Source organism: Vidua chalybeata, chromosome 4 (assembly GCF_026979565.1).
Source record: "Vidua chalybeata isolate OUT-0048 chromosome 4, bVidCha1 merged haplotype, whole genome shotgun sequence".
Taxonomy (NCBI): domain Eukaryota; kingdom Metazoa; phylum Chordata; class Aves; order Passeriformes; family Viduidae; genus Vidua; species Vidua chalybeata.
The window spans coordinates 2,720,047-2,747,844 of NC_071533.1; the positions used below are offsets into that span (position 1 = coordinate 2,720,047).

A 27,798-nucleotide genomic window follows, 5' to 3' on the forward strand; every position below is an offset into this window, starting at 1 on the left:
GGAAAAAGGGAAATGGGTGTCTTCTGGGACTATTTCAACATGCAAGACCATCTGCCTGAGCAAGGCTTTGTACCTGCAGACTTCAGATTGCTTCTAGATCCCTTCTGTGGGAATGTGAGTAAGGTCTCTTCAGTCCAGATGACAGCAGCAACAAGGATGAGCTGTGGACGAACTCTCTTGAATTATACCCTTGCCCTGTCTCCCTTCACCACCTTTGGCAAAGTTTCTTTAGCAAGTACGGAAAAGATAGGGAGCAGACAGCATCACTTTAGAAAGCTGAGTTTTTCCCTGCCTGCTGCCCTATCTCTTTCATTATAGCTAAGTTTGCCATGCACTGAGTGCAGGTGGTACAGATAGAATCATGGAATGGTTTGGATTGGAAGGGGACCTTGAAGATCATCTTGAATTAAGTTTAAATTAGTTATTGTGAGTGGTGGTGTCAGTGTAGCTGGGACAGAACTCACCACAAGTTTTGTATCTGCCTCACTGAAGTTCTCGTTCAAATTACCCACCTCTTTAGCAGAAGCTGCTGTGTGAAGATATGCCAGGATTCAGTGATTCTGTGAAATTTGTCAGTGTTCTTAGCATGGGTCTTGGGGTTACCAGGACACAGAAAGCAGTCCCAGCTCAGGCAGGCCCTGAATAGGTATGTAAAGAGAATAAACCTCATGGTTCAATTGCCTTCACATTGTCCAGTCCTTAATTGATTACATGCAGGACGTGATTTGGCTGCTTTGTTGCAGACGGCTGCGTGCCTTTCCACAGCAGCTATTTATTTGGCTTGGCATCTGTAGTGGGAGCCATTCACTGGCAGCAGACCCAGGAGAGCTACAAGACAATTAAATAAGAGATGTCTCACTTCAACAAGTGAAGACTTCTCCTACGTGCACGAGAATTACTTTGGAGGATGTGTCCCATATACTGGTGTAAGGTGAACTTTCATCATGGCCTAGAAACCATTTAACATGGGCAATGTCTGAAGGAGGAGTCTTATTTCCTCCAGGGTTTTGATTAGGAATGATTTATGTTCTGATCTGTGAAATGTCGAGTCACTGCTACCCAGTACAGACTAAAGTCAGAGGGTATGGACTGCTGATATCCTCTCATCTTCATCATGTTACCTTTCTTACCTATACCAGTATGCTTCATAGTATTCCTTGGCTATGATGAGGTGCTGTTCCCTAGCACCTATGATTCTTCCTGTGGATCCAGCTCTGTCATGAAGTACAAACATATTTGCTGGAGGCAGAAACCAAATTTCAAGCTACAGTTTCATGCAATGTAAGCTTTATATCTATCAGTAATTTTGTTTCCTTCAATTTTCTTGTGTGTTTCTCAAGTTTTGAAATGTTTCCAGTCCATATGCCCTTGAAAATAGTACCAGAATATGTAAGAGATTGAAGTGTCCTGCTGTTCACCTTGTGTCATGGAGAATCCCAACTCCGTTTTGCCATCTGCATCGTGGCACACGTCACACATTGTTGTGTGCTCATTTCTGTAATACCTTTTGAGATGTGAAAATTCACATTTAAAGTAATGATCTATAGCAAATGATGCCCAGTATCTTCCCACCCTCCTTCCTGCGTCTTCACCTAACTTTAACATTCAGGAGCCCTTAGGTTTTTTTGTTTCCCTTCCCCATTAGAGTCTCTTCACCTGTGCCCACTGCTGGGAATCAGAGCGTGAAAACACACACACACCGTTGATAGCTGAAAGGAATGTGTTTGTATTACTCAGGCATTATCTTGGCAAATAGAACGTGTTGGCTCTGAAATCCGTGTGTTTGGCCATTGTTTCTCTGTTTTTCAGTTTCAGGTGCCAACTGACCTTTTCTAAGATCATTGATGGAACTGCAGAGACTGTGGTTTCACTGTCACCTTACTAAATGGGACTCCTGCGTACACAACAATTCCCAAAAAGTGAGTGGCTGGTGGTGGACTCACTGGTTCTGGTATTTTACACCTAACATATGAGGACAGGAGAGGCTTTATTTTGAGTTTGGGACCCAATTGTTTAAGCAATTGTTTAAACAATTACCTCTGCTGAGGGGGAAGAATCTCCCAGCGTTTTAGTTGCAGATCCTGGACAAAGATTACAACTGTGTGACTCCTTCCAGCCCCACATAGTAGTTCACTTGATAAGCCTTTGAGGTCATCACAGCTTCTGAAAGGCAGAAAGGGCTACTCTTGGCCTTAGCAGCAGCAGAAAATGCTCTTCATCCTATGAGTTGCCTGCAAGCTTTTGTTCGAACTTTTGTGTGAACTTCTTTGTAACAAAGATTTCAGTCAACTTGTAAATGATCCATTTGGAAATAAATACAACAAAATTTGTTCCATCTGCAGAGAGCTGGAAGTAAAGAAAATATGAATCTCTTAAAAAATTAACTCTTCACCCCCAAAAAACCCAATCCAAGGCCCCAAAACCAGCATTCCCCCTAACATGGCTTAAGGCAATTGCAGTTTTCAGACTCAGTGGAGCTGAGTAATTTCTGGGAGTGTGCTTTGGATAGTTGTGGTCTTTTGGTTAAAGTGATGGCGTCACTTGGGAAAACAGTGACACGAGACATCTGACCACAAGAAAACGGGAATGCTCTTTGGAATAATCACAATATCTTTGAAGTCTATCATGACACTCAGACTTCAATCCTGTCTGTTACTTTCATTGCTTGTGTTGCAATGAAGGAAAAACCAAGAAATCATACTTGACTTACAGCCTAGGAGACACTGAAGCTGCCATCTCAGGGAGCAGTTTCTTACAGCCCTTTGAGTGCCATGTGCAGATTCAGTCTCCAGTGTATTTGTACTCTGCAGTAAAATGAATTGGATTGTTCCTGGCAACAAAAAATGGCTGCTATTTGTTGGAAGGAAGGAAAAATAATAGCAATTAATTTGCCTACTTGTCACTGAATTATCCAAAATAACCTACAAAGCAGCAAGAGGGACACGTATCCTTTCAGCTTGTTATAGGGAGGTGTTTGGAGGAAACACACTGATAACATTTTTGGTAAATGTGATCACCACTGAGTTTACTGTCAATGGTTTTCTTCCCTATTATCTTGTATTTCTGTCTTTTTTCCCTTCCTTTTTTAAAAATTTCCAGTCAGTGTGACTCCAAATTGCTTCAATACACACAGGGTACAGGACTATGTCAACACATTGCGCTAAATGCTATGGCAGCAAACAGGAGCAAAGCATTTTTTCTTTCTTAAGAACTAAGAAATTGAAATTGCTAGTGAGTACTGCTGTCAGGAGTAAACTGAGGTGGCAGGAGAGTAAGCAAGCTAGGAGCATTCCATGGAAAACAGGCTACTGAAAAAAAAGCACCACTTGATTTAATAGAAATTCAGCTAACTTTGGTTTTCTTCTAAACAGTGAAATGAAAATGAAAATGAAATTGATCAGGACATTGATTGAAAAGAATAATTTCACTTAGCTCCAAATACTGTTTTGTTGCGAGCTAAGATTATTTTAATTTAGATGAACTTTGCCCTTAGCGCTTGAATACAAGCTTGAATTTGACAAAATGATTGCTTTCTAATGAGGTTTTTTTGGTTTGTTGAAATCCTCATTTTTTCTAGGAAGCACTGGTCCACCAGCAGCCTTTCCATCTGGAGGGCTCTGGCTTGCATTCCTGGTACCTGGTTACACCATTTGAAACAAAGTGTACAGGGTACTTTTCACGCATTTCCTTCTTGTTTTTTTAATAGTCATTTTAGTATCAGAAGACATTGCATGCTCTCCCTCATCCTTTCCTCCAAGCAGGAATAGTATTGTGAGAACTTTTTGGCATGGAAATGATTCCAGCATTTGGCCTGCCAACAGGTCAGGTAGATTGACAGCTCTTTCCCATGTTTCTTCCTCAGCTGAGTCTCCTGCTGGCTTCGGTGAAAGATTTGTGTATGCAAAAACCACTTGGGTTTTCCTCGGTGGTATCAAGGAATGGGTGAAGCTGCAGTGTTGAACATGAACCAGCTACAACAAAGCCTGTTTTCTTTGGCTTTTCTTGTTGAGACTGTGCTCACGGTGAGCAGTGCTTACGTCAATTGCTTCTCTTTCGCAGGATGAGGGGCTTTGCTGTCAGAGGTGAAGTACCAAACAGAGAAGAAAGCAGAAAATGAGGAGCTGATGGAATTTTTTACTACAGGGATGAAGTAAGTTAGCAAACCTAGGTTTATTTGCTTAATTATTAATCTTCTGCTGGTAATGGCTGGCTCAGCAATGAACCAGCTGGGTGGCTGTGCATTCCTTTATTGGTTATTGATAAGTAAAACACAAAGCTTTCAAAGAGTCAGGCTTTATGACAAGTCACTTGCTCTTCACTGTTTGTATTGAGTGACTAAGTGCCTTTCACACAAAGTTCTGACACCTGCATGGACAAACTCTTACTATCCAGTAAGAGCAATAGATGGCAGGGGGTGTTTCAAGTTCTGCTCTTTGGTCCTTTTCTGGGCTTAGTATATCTTGCTCCTCCTTTACTTTCTACTTTTGCAAAAGCCTGACCAAAGGGAGAACAGGAGTCACTCGTCTGTTGCTTATGATTATCTGCTGCTATGGCAGGTGGCTGTGCTTTTCTGAGTATCTGTGAATAGCTACTGGCTTTCAGCTAGAAACCTTGCCTTTTAACTGCACTGTAATTGCTTCATCTGTGCCTGTGCTTTCCCCCCACACGCATTCTCACACATTCTTATTCCTTCAAGAAGTTCTGCATCAAGCAAAAAAGAAGTCCACGTGGTCCATGCTCTCATTCGCATGTCATGTCTCACTATTCATGAAATCTGCCACTGATGCTTTAGATATACTTCACACAGAAATGGTATTTCAAGCTTTTGCAATTTTATTGACATTTTGGCTTTAGCACAACAGTCAAATTCTGATTCTCCCGTCTGCTTGCAAACTTGTAAAAAGTGTGACCTTGAAAACAGAAAGAGGAAAAGAAGAATTGTCAGTGTCTTGGGAGTCTCCTTATTTCAGTGTAAACATGTAATACATGTCTTTAATAAAAGAATCAGGCTAAGAGGGTGGACTTATTCATTTGCTTCTCTTTGGAGCTATGAAGCTTTCATCATTCTGGAAAATTACTTCAAGGAAAAAGCTAGAAATTTTGAATCTTAGGAGTGCAGTGAGAATGCTACTTCAGAGCTTAAAAATTATTTTTGTATTTAGCTGAGTTGAAAATGCTGTTTAATTCACCTTCTCAAAAACTGAAGGCTCCTTTGGAGGTTGATTAACTGGGTCCAAATATGTTCTCAAGCCACTTGTCTAATGACTTCTTATTTCCATAGATTTTTATAGGGCGTCTATGTATGAAAAAGTTTTCTGTAAAGATAAAAAGATTAGATTTCCCCCAGTTCACCTGTCCTCTAGTAAGGAGTGGGAGAAATTGACAGACTGATACTGCAGTTGCCAATGTGCACTTTGGGTGGTGCAGTCTTACTTCACACTTCTGCTAGTGTCCTTGCCTGAGTCAGTGGAGAAGTGTTCTGGGAAAGCTTGTGCAACCCTTTTCTTTCAAAAAATATTGATCACATTTCTCATTAATTTGAACTTCCGTGGAATAAGATAGTGTATCAGATGGGTGTATCAGAGGTTGATGCTTGTTAAAACAAATAATATTTTTTAGTGATGAAAAGTTATTCAGCATAGCTATGTTGAAATCTGCCCACAGAAGATTGTAGAGATGTCACATTGCTGTTTATTTCATGAAAGGGCAGAGGAAACAGTATCAGTGAGCCTGGTTATACCTATAACCTTCCAGATTCTTCCACCTCTCCAGAACTCCACAGGAATTGTGAAGTAGTCTTTGCACTGACTGGCACCAGTGGTTGTTACTAGAAGTAATTTAACTGCAGGTAATATGAAAGTCAATTTTCATGACAGTTTTCAACAGCACAGTTCTCAGGCTTATTTTTGTAGGTGGCAAAATTCTTGTTTCACTTGTGCACATAGAAACAAAATGCCTGTTTGCTGACCCCAAAGTTTCCATGGCAATTTGTGTCATTTCCAAAGGATCCACTTCCTGTACAGTTGCTTATGATATCTTGTTATAAACAAAATAAATGCTTGAAACACATCTGTGATATAAAGTCTGTCCCATGTGTAATTTTCCTGGGGGAAATGGGATTTTTCCCTTGTTATGTGATAAGAGTATAAGAAAAGCAATCAATCATTTTAGAATGGGAAGCAGTCCATAATCAAAAGCAAGTAAAGTACAGATCATGCATTTGTCACCTAAGACAAAACCAGGATGTTTATGTTAGCCAACATTATGTTTATGTTAGCCAATATTCAGCACAGACAGAGAAATCGAGGCCGAGAAACTCATGCTTGCATTCCCTGTACTTCTAAGGAAGAGTTAGAAGTATTTTTCAGGGACTTTCCAGTATTTCTCCCCATGACTTCCTCTATAGTCTGCAGTGTTTATACATCAGAGAGAAATATACTTTCATTATTACAAGGACAGCAACCACAGACACTCGAGGGGACAACTTGCAGTTCTCCATACAAGAGCAGAACTCCAGCAACCAGGCATGGGAAGGGGAGTTTGAGGATAGGGAAATGAGAGGAAGTCATTGCTTGGTCAATTGATAGTTGCCAATTCTCTTGCCCCACAAATGAAAGAAGGAAATAAAAGTGGTTTGAAGGGAAGGTAAAGTAAGGGGCCAAGAGAATAGCAAAGGACAGAAAGGATATGTATACACCTCTGCTGCATTTCATTACATGGAAGGCACTGAAATGAAAGGGAAGTGATGAATGCACACGGCAGCTGTAAAGTGGAATGGTCTTCTGACAGTCTTGTAGAAAGACAGTTTAGATGCTAGATGAAGTGATTGAGGGGAGCAGAAACTTTCATGAGATTGGGAAAAGGAGGAGATGGACAAGAACACGTAGTTAGCTGCAGTGAAATCTCAGGTTCCATCCTTTCCCTGTGGTGCTGATGTCCTGACCCTTAATCACCCGCTGGCCAGCTGCCTGCTGTGTTCCACAGAGGTGCACGTGTACCCACACAGACACTGACTGCACGGTCTGCATGTTTCCAAAGTGTGCACTTCTCCTCTGTGGCTTCTGCATGGCCTGATAGCTGGAGACCCACAGGGTTTAAAGTGCCAGAAGTCTTCCAGCTGATGCCGAAATAGCAATGGTGAAGGAGAGGACTGGCATCGAGTTTACTGAGAAGGGTCTTCAAGAAAAACAAGCCAGAGACAGCTGTCTTAGTTTATGATCATGAAGTTACCCAGCAAAAATCCCTCCGTTGTTTCATTACTATCTAGATTGTAGATAAAAGTGATGTAAGAGTGTGCATCCCTCAAGTAAACAGTTATAGTCTAGTTTCAAACAATACTCTTTAAACTTATGCCCTTTCTCTCTTTTCCTGTTTCCTTCTGGAAGGTTTTTAAGAGAGGCAGGCATCATGTGCTCAGCAAAATGCATTTCAGGGATCAGAATAGGAAGCAGTTGTTACACCAGGACAAGTGTTTGCTCTTTGGGTACCCAAAGTAAGGGTCACAAATTCCCATTTTGATGGTCAGATAGTGGCCTTTTGCTGTAGCAAAGATTTACAACTGCGAGGCTGAAGTGGACACTTAGCAGTGTTTAGGCATCTGAGGGTAAAACCCTTTTATCTGGAATTAAAGGGATTTAAAGGGAATTAAAGAAGGGGCCTCGCCCTAGAGCCCACCAGTCCCCATGGATTGGGAACAACCTGAAGAGAGGATAGTGAGCCACTTAGCCCATCCAAAGAGTCTGTCAGTGTAGTCAGGAGTGCCAGGTTACCATAAGAGAGGTAGTTATGGCACCATGGACTTAAAAATTTTCATTTCAGTTCCAGAAATCAGGCTGGCAAAAATAAAGCAGAATTTTCAAATAAAGAAAATTAATTTAAAAGATCAAACAGAAAACAAATGGGTTTTTTTATATATAAAACTTTTAATAGTATATTTTTAGGAATAATTACACTCTCATAATCAAACTCTAAGTATGTAAAATACATTTTTTTCCATTAGCTGATGGAGTAGCTAATTAGACATACAATCAAGTACAGAGTAATGAGATTGCGAATATTTCTCCAGAAATGAATAGCAGGAATGAAAAAATCCAGTAGAAATTAAATAAATTATAATTGTTTGCTTTCTTACATAGCAACTGCTCAATAAATACATTTATAAATACCCTGGAAATCACAACACATAAATACCAAATACAGCGTTACACATTCTGTAGGATAGGTTTTTCAAGTTAGACATTACAGTTCACAGTCTGGCCACAGGCTGACTGTGGTTCAGGAAGCTGTTGTTGACACAACATACTGGCGCGCTCCAGGGGAGCAGGAGGATTCATCAGTTTGCTGGTGAAATAGCAAAATTATCAGGCTTAGTGTAAATAAGCTGTGCTGCAGGTGCATTGCACCTCACTGCATATGTTTGGCTAAAGTGGCTGCCAAAGGTTCTCAATATCCTTCAGCAAACCACTTTTCCTTCAGTGTCACGGGCAGCATGTCCCCGTGGACAACACTGACCATAGCAAAAGACTTCCTTAAATACACACAGTTAAATAAATAGATAAATAAATAAAACCACCCATAATTAACATCATCACACTGATGCAGGATGTGGAAGATGGTGCACTGCTTGAATGATGCTTTTCCCAAATGTTTCTCTTGACAGAGGAGCAGAAGGAGTTCCCAGATTTTTTCTGTCCCAGTGTTTCTTAGAGAGGAGAATCAGAATTGTGTTGAGCCCTGTTAGGAGGTGAGGGAAGAGAATAATTTAAAAGGAGGTTCAAGTTACCACTGCTTAGCATTGCTCAAACAATTTAGGATGTGAGGTCTCTTTCTAATTCTTTGTGTTATCTTGAAGCACAGGGAGAATAAAGTTGATGATTTGAAAGCAACTGCTGAAATGCCAGTGTGTGCATGCCTGGTGTCCAGCTGGGAAACCTCTGCAGCACAAGCTTCTCACAGCAAGAGCCTTGTTAGCTCAAAAATAGCAACTAAGTAAGGGGAAGATGACTTTTTTAAAGCCTTATTTTTCAAAGGGAGTAAAACACTTCTGTGCTTCCCTGCAGACGGAGTTGCTGGTACTCAGAGATTTAGTACTGACATACCAGCTTGAACAAGTACCCTGAAGCACAGCCAGAAAAACTGATTCTATAGTTAAGCAGGAAGCTTCCCTGTTCTTTAAATCTGATTAAGAAAGAATGGGAAGTATCACTGTGGAATCCTACAAACTGGCTTTTACTGGGAGGTTTGCCACTCAGCTGCCCAGACAGACAGGGAACGGGACTTACCTGGCCAAAATTGCCTTTACAATCAGCTGTACCCAGGGAGCAGTGGGCTCCAAGCACACCTCTCTGCCATCCTTCAGAGTAGCTCTGCAAAGCAGGGAATAAAGAAAAGTCAGGAACTACTACATGGATTTGTTTTACTCACAGAATGTAATCTTGCACTTTGAGATCAGATAGTAGAAATTCATCCCAGCTACTCTAGGTTAGACTTGGCTCTTTTGCTTTATATGTTGAACAACTGAGGAGACCATCCAGAATTGTGTGAGTCTCTGTGTCTGCTCTCAAAGCAGTCACACATTCCCAAAAATCTTTCCCTCTATATATGAATAGTTATTTTGGATATGTTTATATTACTAAAGCTTTCTTACACAACGATTGAAATCTCCAGTGGTGAAAAGGTGTTTGAGCAGAATAAGGATTTTAACGTTTTAGTGCCTTTGTGCTGTTCAGACCAGGTTAGGTTGGTTCATTGTTTCCCTAAATCTGTTTGTTGGAACTTAGTTTTTCTCCTGGAGTCTGCCTGCCTCATAAATGCAGGATTCAAACTACATCATTACCTTGTGTACTAAGACCTGATAAGTCCATGAAATTCACGTCCTACTACTAGAAACATTTAATATGTCCCCTGACTGAGAAACAATGGTCAATTCAGGAATATGTAAGGTCATAGAGACGGTGAAAACCAGGGTGTTTCACTTAAAACCATCCCTCTCAAAATAAAGGCCAAGTCTGGCTGCATGAGGTCAGCAGCTGACTGTGGTACTTGTGAAGCCTAAAAGCCCAGCAGCAGTGTCAGCAGTGCAGGGGAAGAGGAAGGAACCTCTTGCAGAGCTACTTACATGACTTCAACATTCTTGCAGTGGGGGCCGCTCTGTGTCAGCTTCACATCTTGAATGGACTTCGGGGGAATTAACCTGGAATGAGTGGCTATGCACTGGCACCGGAGCTCGGTTCCCATCCTTGCCAGGGTCCTACCTGTGAGCAGAAAAGGCAGATTGTGGTTTGAAAGGTGGTCTTATGGGCCATGTACCAGACACAAAGCACAGCTGCTCTATTGTAACAGCATTCTCATTTAAAACATTGCATTTGTCCAAGCTATCTAAATCCTCATGTTATAAGGGAGGGTTACTTAGGTTTCAGGGGAACTGATGCCCAAGTATGTTGGAAACCAAATTAATAAATCTTTTAAAAATGAACCCACGTATTTTGCGGTTGGTAACCATACTGACTACACAGTATGTTTAACTGCATTGTTTTAATATCTGGATCAAAAAACTTGGCCGCTCTGCGGAAGACAGAGCTCTAGATTTGTTCATTAATTGGAGGTTTGCCCATGTTTCTGTGTTCAAATTGTTTGCTCTCCCTTTCCAACTGTGTATTACTTGCTTGAGGCGGCATGGCCACTAAGCAACAAATACAAGATGATAAACTGTTATTTGTGTGGGAAGAGAGAGAAACATTAAAACACCCCAGAACAAAAATCTGTCTCTAGACACATACACCTCAATAGAAACAGAAACAAAGCAAATGCAAGTTGCATCCTTAAAATCTTTCCCACAAGATGTCAGTAACTCTTCAGTCCAAGGTCTACATAGTAGATTTATGACTGAAGAGAGGTGCTGAAAATCTCTCAAAAGAGACTAATTCAGTGAGACAAATAGAAAGCTACTCTGCAAGGACAAGCATCTCAGTTGATGCCTCGGTAAAACTGCAGCCAAGGGGACTTAGGGAGGCTTTGCTTACCTTGAGACACAGCTGCTGAGATCAGGAAAAGAGCCAGGATAGCTACGAGTTTGCCATTCATGGTTGGACAGGAGTTTTTTGCTGGCTTGTTTAGGTCTAGTTCTGCGAGCTGGAGTCCCAAAGGATTGTTGATTCCTGCTGTGTGTGAGGATTGTTGACTCCTGCTTATATACTGTTTTGTGCCCAGCCTCTGTACTCTGCTGGCATGGAGATTGCGTTAGAGGAATTTCCCAGATGCAGTAAAAATGAGTCACATGACTGTTGTGAAACTTCTTCCTAGATGACGAGGAATTATTTTGCAGATAATGATACAATGCATTAATTTATTAAAATATGTCTATAATAGTCACACATTCCAATTATTTTGGCAGATTTGTAAATTTTGTGCTTTTTCTAAAGCATATCCTTATTTAATAATACAACTTTAGAATGGTTTCAGTTACATTTATGTTGTCACATTATTATTTTCTTCAGGGTTATAACTGTTCTTTGTAGATGTATCAGGTCTATACTTGAGATACTGAATTTCTTATTCCCACTTACGGGGAATAAGTGGGAATTACCCGATACAAGCCACCAGAGTGGAATTCAGGCAGTGCTGAAATTACTGAGAAGCTCTTTACTGGGTCAGGATTTTACCTCGGCATTATTTTGACGTAAAACATTTTCATTTTAGTTATTTTTTTCCTCTGTTCAAGGGGAATGATACAAAGTAAATTCATCACTAATTCTTTGTGGCTAACAAGGAATAGAGGCTGCAGTATTCCAAGCTTTCTGCGGGAAGCAGGTACTGAATTCTGAATGAATTTGAAAATCATGCCTGTACTTTTCATTTTACATATGTTAATGAATGATAAACAGAGGAAGCTTTATATGCAAACTAAACAGCATGACCTGCTGAACACAACTGATTTTGTTTTCTCTGTAAGTCCAGATATTTTTAATAAGTATTTTCTGAAATCTTTTTCAGTGACAGCAACTCTAGGTCCTAGCAAAAGGACACAAGAGTGAGAGTTATGGCTCTATACAGACTTTTCTGTTAGAGAACCTTGTTGTACGAATGCTGAGCTTTCATTTGCTGTGGCTGTGGATAATGCCTTGCAAGGGAGACAATTCCAAGGGAAGACAGGCTCAAATGCTAAACTTTCGCTTAATTTAAGATCTGTATTTTCAAATCCAGATAGAATATGTGTGATTAGGAGAAAGCCTTCTTTTTCAGTGCAGTAAAAACATCATAGTTTTGACATGATGAATTTTGCTGCTTGTTATCTTCAAACTCAAAGATTTGTGGTTTTGGGATCTGTGGGTTGAATGAGGTACTTCTCCCCAAATCTGGGGATTTAATAAAAACTCGATCATCTTTAGCATGTAAAGCATTGCAATTTGTTTACAATAAGAATGGAATAGTGTGCCCATAATTTATTGTAGTTAACTTGATAAACTTTATTGTCATTAACTTGATAAAAGGAACTTTGTGTTAAAAATTAATTTGTTTCCTATCGCTGTGTGGGCTGTCCCAGGAAAAGATCCAGCAGCTTTGTCTCTCCTACCTCTTCATGAGTATTAAGCTGACAAAAGGTACTGATTCTGACTCCTGATGGTGCTGCTCCTTAGCTGTGTCTCTTAGAGAACTTTAATGAAAAACGCATTTACTTCTCTGAAGGTGTGAACCAGGAGAGTGTTTTGCTAGGAACTCAGGGTTATGTTTTATTGCTTATGTTCTATTATGATGTATATGTTGTGTTATATTAATGTGTGGTTTCACTGATGCCAGGTTGTAGATGTTGGAGTTTTAACCAGTTTACTTGGAAGGTTTTGCTGGTTTTTTTTCTTTTGATTTCTCTCTGTGTCTCCATATATGCATGCACACACACAGAGGTTAAATTAACATTTGATTAGAGATCACACTTTTCTTAGTTAATATTTGCAGCTTTATTATATCATTTTGGTGTGTGCTGAAATGTTATTAATATCAGAGGAAATAAAAGAGAATTCCCCTTCAAATCCCCAAGTGAAATCAGTGAATGCTTGTGCTCGTGACCACCAGGCTCAGCTATTTCCTGCGTGTGGCAGTAACGGATCTGCAGAAATCCCCAGGGCAGAAGTGAAGCTAAGAGCCTGCTCAACCTATGATGAGCCCTGATCTGAACTAAGAGTGAGTATCTGTCCAAATGAGCAGGATGTTTGTAATGGAATATAAACCCCTGCACTTTTTCACCAAACTTACAGTTTCATTGGGACTGTGTGAAGGGGGAGTAAGAGAGACAAATTGAGGCGTGAAAATGTCGAGGCATGAGATCAAGCCCAAAGGACAGGCACTCCTAAGCTGTGTTTCTGGGAGTGCCATGTTTTGCCCAAGTTCTCCTTACATCCCTTCAGCACTGTGCCCAGGATCTCGTCCAGGCTTTTGTCATGGGAACTGCAAATCCATTATGGAATTCTGGCAGCTTGTTTCCCTGCCAGCCATCAGAGATGACTTGTGCAAATGGAATTGCTGCTCCTTTGGAAGGATCGCATCACTGAGTGAGCTGATACTGCCGCGAGCAGAGACCTTCCATGCTAAACCCTGTAAAAACCACGCTGGCAGTGAACAAAACAACGCTTACGCAACAGTCTGACTACAGAAAGACTGCTGAAAAGGAAGCAAATACCGCCCGTGCCTGTGTTCTAAGGCAGGATATAGCTTGTGTTCCCCATGTTGCAGGATGGAAACTAGTGGTTTGTCATGACTCATCAGCTTGTCTAATAAGCACAAAAGTCAAAAGGGCATCTTTTAGGATCTTGACTTGGATCCGTTAATCTTTGCATGTAGCAAAGGATGCCCCTGCATAAGGGACACACTAAGGGGGATTCAGGTGTACTGAGGCTGAGCTTCAGTCCATTATTGGTTTGAGTCGTTCCAGGTCCAGAGGAATGCTCCAGCTCCTGGGCTGATAAAGTTACTCTGACAAAATTAACAATCTGTCTTGTTTGAGACAAATTCCATCCTCTCCCTTGAGAACTTGTGCACACAAGACCCAGAGGCCCAGGAGGCAAAGCCTTTGCTGGAATGAGGGCTCAGCCTGTCTGTCAACTCCTGCCTCCTGTGTGTCCTCTGTTCCAGCTACTCTTGTACTCAGGGAAAATCTCACTCTGCCTTCTGAAACCACCTCCTTTTCCTCACAAGGGTCTTGGCATTCAGCTGCCATTCTACTTGAGCTGCAGAAGACTGAAGGAACAAATACAGAAGCTGGGAAATAATCGCTTCTGCTGCTCAGAAGCTGTGCCCAAAGTTGTGCAAACACTTGTGGAAGTCTGCAATTAGGCAAAGGTTAGGGAACAGACACGTAAAAAGCAAAATATCTGCTAGACATCAGAATTGCTATAGGAGGAAGTGATAGCAAGGAAAGGAGAAAGGCTTAGTCAGCTTGTGGGGTTTTTTCAAACTTCAGTGTTTAAATATAGATGGTTATGTAGCCTTAGTCAGATCACAGTAAGTGCTGGACTTTCCTGAATCCCTCTGGAATCACAAGTAGCAGTATAGTTTTAGGTTGATTTGCCTTTTAATACATGTATTTATAAAAACAGTAGTATGTTACTGCATATTTCTTTTAGATATGTATTTCAGCTCTGCTTGAAAAGACTCAATTCTGTATTGTACTTCCACTTAAAAATGGTTGTGGATTAAATGAAATGTTTAATTTGCTCCAGCTCAGCATGAAAATGTATTGAAAATATTAATATAAGGTATAAATTAATATAAGAAAAGGATGCATTAATATCACCTGTAGTGTTAGCATAAAACACTAGAAAATATTAACAAATTAAATACATACTACAAATAAAATTTATCTACATACATACTACAAATAAAATTTATCTACCTGGTACAAACAGAAGAGATACTAAGTCCACCTAGAGAATTGTTAGGCACCAGCACCTGGGCTTTACCTGCCCTATAATGCTACATTTATTGCTTACTTGCATTTCCTCTCATCAGCTCGGCCAGAGGCATTTTCTGACTACGCAAGTAAGACCTGGAAGTGTCAGGAGGAAGCACATGGTAAGTTTTAAGAAGTTTGTGCCAGGAACTTTTGATTAAATTAGAAGTTGTCAGTGGCCATAAGATACAGACCACCTTCATCTCTGACTCTCATAAGTGAGATCTGTTTGGTGTAACAGCTGTAATATGTAAATTTGATGATCCAGTGGATCTCAAACTGATGGACAGGTCAAACCTTGCTGCTCACCAAAACCTGATGGTGCAGCAGCAAGAAGGAACACTGGATATATTGAGTCAGCTCATGGATTCAGGTCTGAGTCCAAAGCTGCTTTGGTGAGTGGGCTGCTGGGGGTCCAGCTTCAAACTCCATCTCCCACCCTGGGGCTCACAAGACTGAACCCCACAGGGCACTCATGGCATTTTTGAGTCCCCCATCACTCTCACCATGTGTGTCTAGTCTGATGAGTGCTGCTAGAATCTGCACTTCAGCGCCTTCTACCTCAGAAATTAGATTTATATGGCCAGCCATAAACAGTGTGAAGCAAATCACTAAGACAAAACATCTTTTTGACTATAGAAAGAAATTAACAATAAATCAATGGGATTTACACATTAGTTTTTAGCCATATAAGCATGACCCTGGAAAAACAACATGTAATAAATATGTAAGCTGCAAAATCCTTTTATTTAAACAAAGATGTGGTTTATTAGGGTGTCAGATAGAACATGGTGTTCATAATGCCAAGGTCACAGGCTCAATCTCCATATTGGCCTTTCATTAAGAGTTGGACTTTCTGGATCCCTTCCAACTCAGACTAATCTGTGAACTAACATGAGAGAAAAAAATTGACCTAATATTTTCTGTTATATTGACATAAATAATGTGTTATTTTCTTTGGAAATATGACTCTAAACTTCTCTTCTATGTGTATGTGTGTCTCTCTGCCTGGATCTTCCTGTCTGTGAGTGGAAACTGCAGCACAACAAATAGAAGTAAGAAGGGTGATGTAGTCTCTCTATTTTTAGCTGCTCCCTTCTGAAAGCCCTGAGCGCCCAGTCTTTACCCTGAGGCTTACAGTGACTTGGAACTGTTGATGAGACAGGAGGTATTTTAGGTATCAGTCGGTGCTTGCTTGCACCTTCCTTACACCCAGTCAAATCCCGTTTAGCTGAGGAACTTATAAACGGGAACACTCCTCATTCCTGATCTGATATTCTTATCATACACCCAGCATCACCCCGAGATCTCTCTCCTGTGTGCTGATGGTCAGCCTAGAATGTTTTACTTCTATAGGAGCTTTGTAATTTTTTTCCTATGTCAATCACTTTGGCTACTTCCTGCAGGGAATTTCACCTGGTAGTTTGTTGCCTAATCAGTGACCCTCCCAAGGTCCTTCTTCAGTTCTTTATAGATGAGCCTTGTTTTCACATCATCATTTAGCATCGCCAGAGTACTTCATGTCATGGCAAATGACCTTCCCAGATCCCGTGTGGGACAGCCAAACCTGACAGGACCTCACACAAGGTGGTGTAAGAATCCATGGGTGATGTCCCTTTATCAATGAAAATTGATCTTTTCATTCTGCCCTTCATCTCTGCGTATTCACCTGTTGCTTATCCATTTCCAAGACATGTTTCTTAGCCTCATTATTTCCAATGTTTAGCGAGAGCTGTGAAAGGATTTCAGAAAGGCAGTTTGACTCTACCTGTGAGACCTGCCACATCCATGTCTTGTTTTCACCTTCAAACAGCTGCAACAAGGGCATGAGAGATGACTTCCTTCAAAGCTACACAGATGCTTCCTTATTATGTTTATTCATGTGTTTGCTAATTGTATCCATTCTGTTTCTGCTTTAAGTAAGGCCATTTAGGGGTAACTAATTTCATCTTTTTTATTCTCATCCTTACAACACTTAAACACTTTGATTAACTTTGAACTCCTTGATCTATCACAGACAGAAGTTTAGAGAGAGTGACAGCAAAGAAAATAAGATGAATCAGCAACCATCTCAGGGAAAGAAAAATAATCAACGGTAGTAATATAGCAGAGGGGGCATTCTCATCAGAAATTATGGCATTCTCAGCAGCAATGTTTTATCTTATTTCATATCCTTGCAGAAATCCAAGGTTTATTCTTCCTTGACTTTTCTTTGACTGGTGACTCAACATTGTCCCTGGCCCTGTAATTAGATTAAGTATAAAATAAATTCAGAAATTAAAGAAACAATTACTATTAATACAAGCTAAGGGAGAGCAGTAAGTGCTCACCAATCATTAATTACTTATTTTTACTGTACCAACCAATTGACATTTGTGCAAAGAAAAAAAAAAAAACAAAACCAAAACTGTTCCTGCATGAACTGGTCCAACAGAAAGAACTTCCATCTGCCTGTGTACAAAGTAGGGATTTGATTGTCCCTGTCTACAGCAGTGAAAGCTGTTGGAAATGCCAGCTGCATGTCTGAATTATACCCATAAAGAGGAAGTGAGTTTTTGAGACCTTGAGTTTTGGAAATGTCAAACACACAAAATGTGCTGTCTCTCAGCAGAGGTCTTTTGGGTGGTTTAACACACCAGGAAGATATCAAAGGAAACTATTTGACTCCTCAGGCATGTAGAAATATTGCTTTAGAGAGAGCTGATGGAAAGCATTATCTATGCCTGAAGAGGGTGAACATTTGCATGCCAAAAATTTAAGTAGCCTTCTAAAATGAGCTTTTAAGTGCAGGTGTTCTAGGAAAGGGAACAGCTCACCTGGCCAGCAGGGCCTTTACAGTCAGCTGGATCCAGGGCGCAGTGGGCTCCACGCACACTTCCCTGCCATCTCTCAGCGTAGCTCTGCCGAGAAAGGAGCAGAGAAGTTAAGGCCAGGTGTGTCCCTCACACTTCTCCTAATGGCTGGAAATTTCTCTTAGCCAGTAGATAAAGGACCTGTTTGGTTTTGGTTTATGTGTTATGGGGTTTTTATGCATGATTTCAGTACAGGTGTTTATGCTTATAATAAGCCTAATGCATTTTCTATTTGGTTTCAGTTCTTTATCTGGCTGTATTTTAGCAGATCTTTCAGGAACTTAATTATCTTGAAAAGTGTTTTTTTAACCAAGTCTGGCTTAAATTACCAATTCCTAGTGAGGTGGAATGGTATGCCATGCAGTGCTGCACAAACCATTATTTGCTTAAGAAACCATAGTGAAAGAATAAAAGCCTGATAGTGCCCTTCTGTTTACTGACTGCACTGCCCTGGTTCCTGTGACTAGTTCCAGGAGTGGTTTTAAATGAAGATTACTGGATCTTTTGTTTCGTACCCACATGGAGTATAATCCAAATTCCCCACTCCTCAAACAGGGAAATACTCCATGTGAAATTCTGACACAGGAAATAACTTGGGGCCTTTCAAACTTTGCCACATGCAGGCAAAGTCAGAGGAAATTGTTTTAATTCATGTCAGGAGGATCAAATTTGTATCTTTGATTGATTTTTCAATGTCTAAGTTATTAATTGTGCTCTGTGTTGTGGGAATCTGATTCTCCCCTCTGATGTTGTTCCTAAGTAAGATAATAGCAGAAAGAGATTTAAAATACTGTCTGGAAGCTGCTTGTAGCACTAGCTAGGAATTAGCTTATTCCTTTGGACCTAAGGCCTCATTCCTGATACTTGATGTCTCTGAGGCTTTGCTAGGGAAACATCCTGCCACTCAAAGTACATGGGTAAATAGGATGAGAAATGTTGGGTCGGTTCCTCCTGTAGGCAGCAAGGTGCTATTTAGGAAATGTGCTCACATGATTTCCACATTTTTGCAGTGAGGTCCTCTTCGGCTTAATCTAACATCCTGAATAGTCTTGGGAGGGATGAACTTGGAATGAGTGCTTATACACTGGCATTGGGAGCCTCTTTCATCTATCTTCTCCAGGACCTTACCTGTGGAACAAAATTCTGTTATCTCTAGGTACATGAACAGTGTCTTTATTCACTCCCTGAAGCAAACTGTATTCCTTCCTGTAACCTCATTAGTGTTCCTTGGACAGTCTGATTTGCTGGATACTGAGATAAAAGTAACTGCATCTGGACAAGACAGCAGCTGCATTTTCAGAGCTGTTGGCGTGCAGGTGCATTTGAATTTAAACTTGGATTGCTACGTTTCTGCCATGATCATCTGCTCATATTCCTTATTCGTGCTTACAAACAGGATAATTCTTGCTCTGTCATCAACCTGCCTACCAAGAATAAAATCACAAAAAAAGATAAAATTATTATTTGTAAAAGAAGATCTATATGGACATATTTAGGGAAAAAGGTCCTGTTTTAATTCAAGCACTAATTAAAATCTAGAGACAAGTATATATTGTGGCATAGGAATAAATTCATTTGCAGACAGAAGCATATTTTACTCCTGGAACCATCCACAGCATCCTAACAGGTACAAATGATTGTTTTTACTTTTGAATGACAGTTTACTGAGGATGCACTTCCCTTGCAAAAAGTCATCATGGACATAGCGTAAGCCCACTTGCATTTGCATGCGCATACTTATTAATTGCTTACGTGATTTTTAAGAAACAATTTTCTTACCTTCTGACCCTGCCATTGAGACCAAGTAGAGAACCAAAGTGACAGCAACAGATTTGCCATCCATTGCTGTGCACGTTTTCTTCTTGGCAGCGGTACTGTTCTGGCGGTGTTTCCCATCAGGTTTTATACCTGAAAGGTGTGCTCCCAGCAGCCTGAGTGCTGAGAGGTGGGTTCTGCACATGCAGGTTTCCTAACACATGAGAGTGTTGCATAAGAAACCCAAACCTCTATGCACTTCCATTCAGTGGCACTTCAAACTTCCCTAGCTTTTGCTGCTGTATATTTTCAATTATTCTTTAAATGGTTATTGTTATCCATCACTTTCTGTTTGCACTTCTTCATGGGATATTTGCTTTAGCCAGCAACACTGAGCTTGCACTTGGAAATCAATACAACATTACCAGACATCTCTCCAAGCCAAAATAAAGAGACTTTTTTCCCCCTCTGTGAATATAGAACTTCTGTTCATCTCTTTGCATCATGCTTAAGTGCCTTGTGCAAAAACATTCACCCAGCATAATTACAAGAACTTTTCATCTCAATCTTACACACTATATTTTGGTATGAATCCAATGAAGTTATTTAGTCAGTGTTTTATGAAGACAAGACACAACTAGTTTCTCTTGTTCTCTGAAAGGATTTTGTCTTTTTCAATTTGGCTAAAGGGATTTAGATTATTTATTCTGTACTGAGAAGTCTCCCTAGTCATTAACCAGGAAATTATGAGCTTAAAATGACTGAGGCATTGTCACCAAAGTCACTTAAGCTCTTCTGAAACTTTCATCCAATCAGAATATGAAAGGAGAAAGTATCTAGCAGTAAGGGCTTTAATGATACCTGGTTAAAATAAACACTTAGGAAGTTGCTTGTTTGTCTTTCTAACCTCCTGCATTTAGAATAATCATAGGTGTTTAAGACAGCAGATAAACACATGTCATAAGTGGCTTCTTCTTACAAGGAAGAGCAGCCCAGTCTGGTGAAGGTAGACACCAAGTCAGAAGAGCCACAGTGCCTCACTTAGCAGTCTCCAAGAGCACCGCAACACATTTTTGGAAGCATGAGAGTGGTTGTTGTGCTTCTAAGGAAGGTATTCTGTGACTGCACACAGAACAGAGATGTGATATGTTGTCATTTCTACCCTTGGAATTGCATCCCACCAATGAGCCTATGTAGGAAGGTGCAGATGCCCCGCCCAGGGTCTTAGAAGTGCAGCCATTGCTGACATTTTGGACAGAAGAACTGATGAGAAAAGCCCTTTCTCAGCTGTGGTTCAGCTCCCAGTAACTTGACTGGGATATTGCTAGTGGCAAAGGTTATGTGTATCTGTATTACACTAAAACTGATGCCAGTCCTTTAAGATACACCCAGATTTTTATGGCTGTGCAGATCAAATGGTCTTTCCCAACCTCTCCCCATTCTTGGCTGATACTTGCGACATCCTTATCTCCAAATTACATCTCTGAAAGAAGATATCTTATACAAATCCCTCAGGATTATTAACAGGAAGACTTAGACTTGTAAGACAAGTCTGAACAAAACCTCTCTTCTTGAGAAACCTTGACTCCTTCCCATTCTGAGGTCTAGCAGGCTGTACAATGCTGTGCAGTGGGATAGAGGCAAATATGGGGAGAGGGAGGAAAGTGTGGTCAGAATAGTTGTCCTCTTGCACAAGAACTTGCTCAAACACTGCCAAAAACTCCCTTTACGTCTTGCACCATGACCAAACATGAGCTGATTGTGCAGAATATGGAGTGGCTCCTTGTTGGAAAAGATCAAACCTAAACAAATAGCAAAATATTTATTCTACTTTTCCAAGTGTGAGCTGCTTGAATTTCAACATTCCTCTGTAAATTGCTCTACTACAGGTAGATGTAAGGCCATATAATTGGAGCTCTGTTTCTTAGGATTTCCCCTGATATAGTCCTCCCTCCTAACTGGAATTAGGGAGGATGCTCAGTGACTTCCCTAATGTTTATCAGATTTCCCTGTTTCTTTAAGCTGATGAAAACACTTGTTCATTGTCATGTTCTCAGGTGCTGTGCTGTCAGAGCAGCAAACTGCTATTACCTTGTGATTTCTGTGACTAACCAGTATTTGTTCATTACTATCTGGGAATTTTATCATCCAGACTTCTGAAAACACTGTCTCTCACATGAAAGAGGAAGAAAGTGGATAACTTTCATAATTCCTCTAATTATCTACATTTTACAGAGGCAGCAATATGCTGTTTCAATTTGCTGGCCCCCACAACTCAGACCCGCCCCCCCTTGCCCTTCTTGGAACCCCTTATGTGATATAACCTGAAAGAAAATGCTTCCTCTTTTTTTTCAGTTCTCTGTTCCAACAAGGAAGTTAATAACAAACAATATTGAAGTGAAAATATTTCAACAAGCATTTATTAGGTAGGTAAACACAAAAATCTTAAATAAATAAATAAATAAATAAATAAATATTATATAAATAAATAAAGTGGGGTTTTTTTCTAGCCAAAAGATGGCATTAAAATATATGTTTATACCTTCACAACACCCATTCACAATAAATAATATCTTGAAAATTATGACACAAAACCTGATGCATCAGAATTTTGATGTGTTCATTCTAGAAGCTCCGCTCTTCAGCCAGTAGCCCACTGTGAGTGGCAGTGATCCAGATACAGTTGAAGCTACCTGTCTATGCTTTGCTGGGGAGAAGCTGTTACTGGTCTTTTCCTAAACTGTTAGCAAAAAGGGAATGAGTCATTTAGTGAAAACTCTACTGGGCATGCACTGCACTGTTCCAGCTGTGTTTAGCAAAAATTATTCCACAATCATCTCCATCTTCCTTCACAAGCCATTTTTCCTGCCTTCTTGTTGAGGTGGTAGTGGTTTCTTTCCTATATAATGAGACCAGTTTAAAAGACTAAAAGTATTGTTGTCGACTAACTACACACCAGGGAATGCATATTCTAAATGCTGTGACATTGTGAATGTAGGAGGCAGGAGGAGGTGACCTGTCAGAAGCTCGGTGACTGTCTTCCCTATTTTTGCCTCGCTGGAGCAGTTAGGACATTTTTCTTCTTTGTTTTAGGACACTGTCTCAGGTTTGGTGTTGGCCCTAGAAAGAAAGAAGATGGAAAAGGAAGCTATTAAAAATCAACCATTCAACAGGTAAGACTTGCTGGTGTCAGCTGAAATCCACCACTTTGTGCTTCTGTGCCCAAGACCCTGAAAAGCTGTGACAGAACCCAATGGACACTGGTACATCATAATATTCCCAAAACGATTCAACAGCAGTGAATTTCTATCATTTAATGCTTCACTTGACAAATGGAGCCTGATTTTCCCCCCACTTATCTATGTGCCAGTAGTTTGAAAAACTGATTGCTGCTTTCTGCCACTGCAAGCATGAGAAAACCAGCCAGTTAATGCTTGGATTTTCTGAGCAGCTGTGCTGCAAGTTTTCAAAACGCTTGTGCCTTAGGGGAGAGGAAGGTAACCTTCCCAGAGATGTGTGGCACAGTAAGGCTTCAGTAGCTAATGCTATAATTAAGGCTCAAAGCAATCACAGTGTTTGTCACAATTAGTGAACACAAAAGGTAATAACTCCCTGAGGAGACAGAATTTTGGAGTGCTTCACACCTGTCTGTGTTTGGTAGTTCAATTAAAATACCGGTTTTCAATAACTGTGCTTATTGAGGAGAAATGACTCACTTGTCCAGAATTGTTTTGATGATCAGCTTCACCCAGGGAGCACTGGGCTCCAGACACACTTCTCTGCCATCTCTCAGGGTAGCTCTGCAACAGGGAAGAAAGGAAAGGAAAAGGGCTGTTCAGTGAAATCCAAGGCAATGTCACCTTTTTCTCATTCTAGGCATACATAGACATGTTCCACTTGAAGCTGTATAAACTGAGGCTGTAGCCTAACATAAAGGGAACTTTTTCACTGGTTTAGTGTCTTCTCACATCTGTTTGTTTGATGCATTAAACCATCTGCCGGACTCTCCCTCTTTTCAAAACTGCTTTTTTCCCCCAACTGGCTTTGTATTGGTGTCAGTCTTTCACTGAAGAGTTAAATCTTTCCGTCTCGATTCAGAAATTGTACTGTCCAGCCCAGACGAACTACCAGTCCATAGGAACTTGGTTACTTACAGTAAAAGTTCTGGAATGCAGCTGGAATTATTTGTATGCTAATGGAATTTTTTTTCATTGACTTGAACAGAAGTGTAATCATTTTTTTGACCTAGACCTTAAAATTTTTGTTTTTATCTCTTGATCAGCATGGCTCCACGCATTTTCACAAGCCAGCGGAATTCAGAGTTTTTGAAAGTTATTTGCTGCCTGATGACTGTGAATTTAGGTCAAAATATTGCATGTGTTTAAAAAGTAGAGATTGACAAAACAACACTCAGTTTCCAACACGTAGCATGTCATCTGTAGGAGCAGGGAATGTTGCTGTTCTGCTTTCTGAGCAGCTGCTTCTGCCAGAACACAGAACACTTACACCCGATCGAGAGCAAGATCTGCTTCCTTCTTGTTAAGTAGTCAGGAAGCTTTTGCAAGACACTTACATGACTTCAACATTCTTGCAGTGAGGTCCGCTGGGGGTGAGGTTCACATTTTGGATGAATTTGGGATGGATGAACCTGGAATGGGTGTTTATGCACTGGCACCGGAGTTCAATGGCCGAGCGTGGCATTGCTTCACCTGGAAAACAAAAAAACGGTAGAGTGGTTCACTATTTTCACAGGAAGCACAACATGGGTTTTTTGCTGACAGCATTGGGAGAGTTCTTTGCTGCACTGGTGAGACAGCACAGTGTCTCCCCACCAGCATTTGCTCTGGCCATTAGTCAGCAGAATTTGAGGAAGGGTTTCCTTACCTTGTGTTGCAGGTGCTGAGATCAGGAGCAGGATCAGGACAGCAGCCACAGTCTTGCCAATCATGATGCAAGAGCGTGTCTTCCTCGTGTGGCCTGGGCCTGGTTCTGTGGTGGAGTGAGCTCTGGCAGATCCCGGGGTGGTAAGTGCCTGTGCTCTGGGACAGGCCGTGTTTATATCCTGCCTGGGCCAGCCGGGGCATTCCAGCATCACAGGAAGGTCATACCCATGGAAACTCCGAACCTGCGAGATGCTGCTGAGCACTGAGTCACAGGTGAGTGGGTAAGCCCCTTTCCCTTCATGACCACAAAATTACTTCTCATTAAGAGAAAGCACTTTATGAAAAAAAGACATATGGAGTTGCCCGGTACTGAGCTGTGTGGAGTCTGTAGAGAGTTTGTAATTTCTTGGAATTGTTTTAATCTGTACTTGTGTCCTCCTTGTGACTTTCCACCAGAGCTCAAAGGCATTTGCTCTGTGATTTTCCATCTCTGTGTCTTTGGACTTCAATTTTACTTTTTTCTGGTTTAAGACATGATAGAAGTAGGAGCCAATAATTCTAGAAATTATAGAGACTAGCTCTCCTTGTCCTTATATTCATGTACATTAAAGAAAACCATTTTTATATGCTGACTTTAGCACAACTTTAACAGAAATACTTACAGTATTCTTTTGATGAATTCAAATCTAGCTTCACTGAAATAAGCAACAGTACCACTGAGACTCTGCAGTTCCATTGAGAACACATAGAATATGTTAATATGATACAATATTGCTTTGCCTAACCTAAGGTGGATTTTTTTTCTTGAGGATGACTGCTTCTTCTGAAGCAAAAATTTCTTAGTTATTTGCTGCTTTGAATTTGGCCAAAGGAAAATTCTAAAAGCTGCTGTAGGATTCTGCTTCTGAAATAAAATGAGGCACTTTTGCAAATCTAAATTTTACCCTGTAAATAGAAGATTTCTTCCCATTATGATGAAAATAAAGAAAACTGAAGGTGGAATCATGAAGAAGGATTATTCAGACGAAGTCATAAGTGTTCAAGCATTTCTTTTAACAGTAGAGAGAAATCTATAATACAAGCTGGCCTTATTTGGGTTAAACATTAAGGACTCCCATTACTGTTCCTCTGCCAGGTAGTGGAGAAGTCAAAAGAACAAAGCACAGGGCCAGATATGCATGAATGTAGGTTATTTTTCGCTGACTGATCATGAAGGTCTCAGAGATTTACATAGGCCAGACTGAATGCCAGTTACTGTTACCATATCTATCATGTCTGCAGTTTATAAATTGCCTTAGAGCACATGATCTGAACAGGAGCTATTCCAGAAGCTATGGAATTAAGCACCTGGTTTCCCTGTCACTTTACAGTTTGCAGCAAATACAGCTAGATTAACTAACAGATAAACAGATAGACCCCTAATCCCAGCCCTTGCTTGTCTGACCTGGGATCTGCCTAGGGATTGTCCTCTTCAACCATGGCAATCAGCAGGTGTCTAGGAGTGTGTAAGAAAAGACTAAGTGTCTTTGAGACTTATCCCTAGTAGTCTGATTCTGGTTTCTTTTGCTGCCTCCTGATTCTTTTACAGGACAGCAAGAAGCAGATATTGATCCTTACCCCTGATTTCCACTGGCTTCAGAATTCTGTAGGCCTTTATCATGTCTCCAGGTCAACCTCTTTTTGCCAAGTGCTGTCCTGTCCAACAGACTGGGTTGTTTGTTCCTAACTCTGGACTTTTTATTTTCCCCTCACACACTACTTCCATGCACAGCAAGCTGTTTACAGAAATGCAAGCTAGAGCATCAGTGGAAAAGTCTTCTGGCCTACATACAAGGAAAAAATGGGAGGATGAATTGCAGGGCCTAATGAGTGTGGATTTTTTCCCCAAACATTTCCAATAAACTGTTATTCCTCTTTAATTTCACAAATTATTTGCAGTATCTCAAGTAAAAAGTTATTCTTTCTGAGCTCTATATGCAATGAAGCTTTTATCCTTTGTCCTTTTTGTGCAAAATCTTCTGCCTGTTCAGTTTTAAGGACACGTCATTTCTGCTTTCTTGGTCCAGACAGACCAGATGTTTGTGGCTCTGTGTATCTCTACTCAAATATAAAGAAAGGGCTTGGGTGTTGTACATCTATCAGAGACAACATAAGGATTACAGCATAACAAATCCTGATATGGAGCAGTGGGACAACTGAGTACTGTTCTGGAGGCTGTGCTTTGACTTGTAATCCATGGTATAGGGAGCAGAGTGTTCAGGAGTGCCCTGCAAAAAACTCACAGTCCACAAAGATAAAATCTCTCCTGTGATTACAGAGAGAAGTCAGAAGAGATGAACTCAGAATGAAAAGGTCACATGTTTTATTGTAAACTCTGTGATTTGGGCCAAAGAGAGCAGCTGCTGTTCCAATTGATTTAAAAGGACCTTGTTTTGGCAATGTGAGGCAGGTGAATTAAGCACTGCTGGAATCCTAGTTCACACACACTCTGACTGAAGAGAGCTATTGCTAAGCCTTAAATATGAGTGTCATAAACGATATCTGGTATCCTTCAGCTGTATAAACACCTTTTTGTCATAAGGGTCATGAACACAGTTATTGAGAAGCTTCCATTTTCTTGGCAGGAATGTGCCTTAACAGCTACCAAGCGATAAGATTTCTGAGTACTGATGTGTATCAGCAGTATATGACACACAGGAATGAGTCCAACTTCTGACACTGCTGTGCGGTCCAACAGTCCCTGTCCAAATCACATGGCAAACTGGTACATGCAGGGTTAGTCCAGATCAACCTGGAGGTGCTACAGTAGGCATAGGATTCAGTAATTCCACTAATCAAGGTTTCCACATCTATACTATAGGCTTATACCACAGAAAACAAAGGGCAGGAGAGAGGCTGAGATACCCAAGTGAAAACACTGCAGTTTCTCAGATAATTTTATGTGTGCTCCTGCCCTTCTCTGACTTGAATGCCCAGGAAATTTACATTTCCTTATGCCCACATCAGCAATGAGGAATTTCTTTCCCCTGTGGGGATCCTTGCAGTGCCCTGTCCTCATTTCCCTCAATGACTGTTCACTACTATCTTTAGTAATTCTGCTTCATGCCTGGAATTTTGCATCCAAACATGTAAAAGATGATTTAAAAATTGCTGAGCAGCTGAGTCAGTCCATGTGACCTGACGTGGTTTTTTGAAAGGGTGTTAGGTTCCACAGGAAAGGGTAGTCCTGTTTTGCTTTAGATTTCCTTTAGGCAAACTCTTCGTCTTAATTTCTTACACTTCTGTGACCCTGTATGCAAAATCTCTCCATATTTTTGATCTGCAATAGGAAAATACTTCAACATCTTGGTGTTTTTTTCCTGGCAGT

General features: G+C 40.7%; 3 protein-coding genes across 4 annotated transcripts; all 3 read right to left on the reverse strand.

The window, feature by feature from the left end:
* Positions 1-7,955: 7,955 nt before the first annotated feature.
* LOC128787004 (interleukin-8) lies at positions 7,956-11,138 on the reverse strand. Of its 2 annotated transcripts, XM_053940831.1 has the most exons (4): positions 11,022-11,138; positions 10,118-10,253; positions 9,282-9,365; positions 7,956-8,733 (listed from the first exon to the last, which is right to left on the reverse strand). In XM_053940831.1, the coding sequence occupies exons 1-4, from the start codon at positions 11,080-11,082 to the stop codon at positions 8,703-8,705; spliced, it is 312 nt and encodes a 103-aa protein (XP_053796806.1). In that variant the 5' UTR covers positions 11,083-11,138; the 3' UTR covers positions 7,956-8,702. The 2 variants fall into 2 exon arrangements, with proteins under 2 accessions (XP_053796806.1, XP_053796807.1); XM_053940832.1 differs by lacking the exon at positions 7,956-8,733 and having other exon boundaries at positions 9,278-9,365.
* Positions 11,139-16,737: 5,599 nt separating this feature from the next.
* Positions 16,738-19,636, reverse strand: LOC128786917 (interleukin-8-like). The gene is made up of 4 exons (XM_053940651.1): positions 19,573-19,636; positions 18,783-18,921; positions 17,758-17,841; positions 16,738-17,183 (listed from the first exon to the last, which is right to left on the reverse strand). The coding sequence occupies exons 1-4, from the start codon at positions 19,634-19,636 to the stop codon at positions 17,108-17,110; spliced, it is 363 nt and encodes a 120-aa protein (XP_053796626.1). The 3' UTR covers positions 16,738-17,107.
* A 2,918-nt stretch (positions 19,637-22,554) lies between these two features.
* Positions 22,555-24,654, reverse strand: LOC128786916 (interleukin-8-like). The gene is made up of 4 exons (XM_053940650.1): positions 24,433-24,654; positions 24,122-24,257; positions 23,265-23,348; positions 22,555-22,668 (listed from the first exon to the last, which is right to left on the reverse strand). The coding sequence occupies exons 1-4, from the start codon at positions 24,638-24,640 to the stop codon at positions 22,638-22,640; spliced, it is 459 nt and encodes a 152-aa protein (XP_053796625.1). The 5' UTR covers positions 24,641-24,654; the 3' UTR covers positions 22,555-22,637.
* Between the last annotated feature and the right edge of the window lie 3,144 nt (positions 24,655-27,798).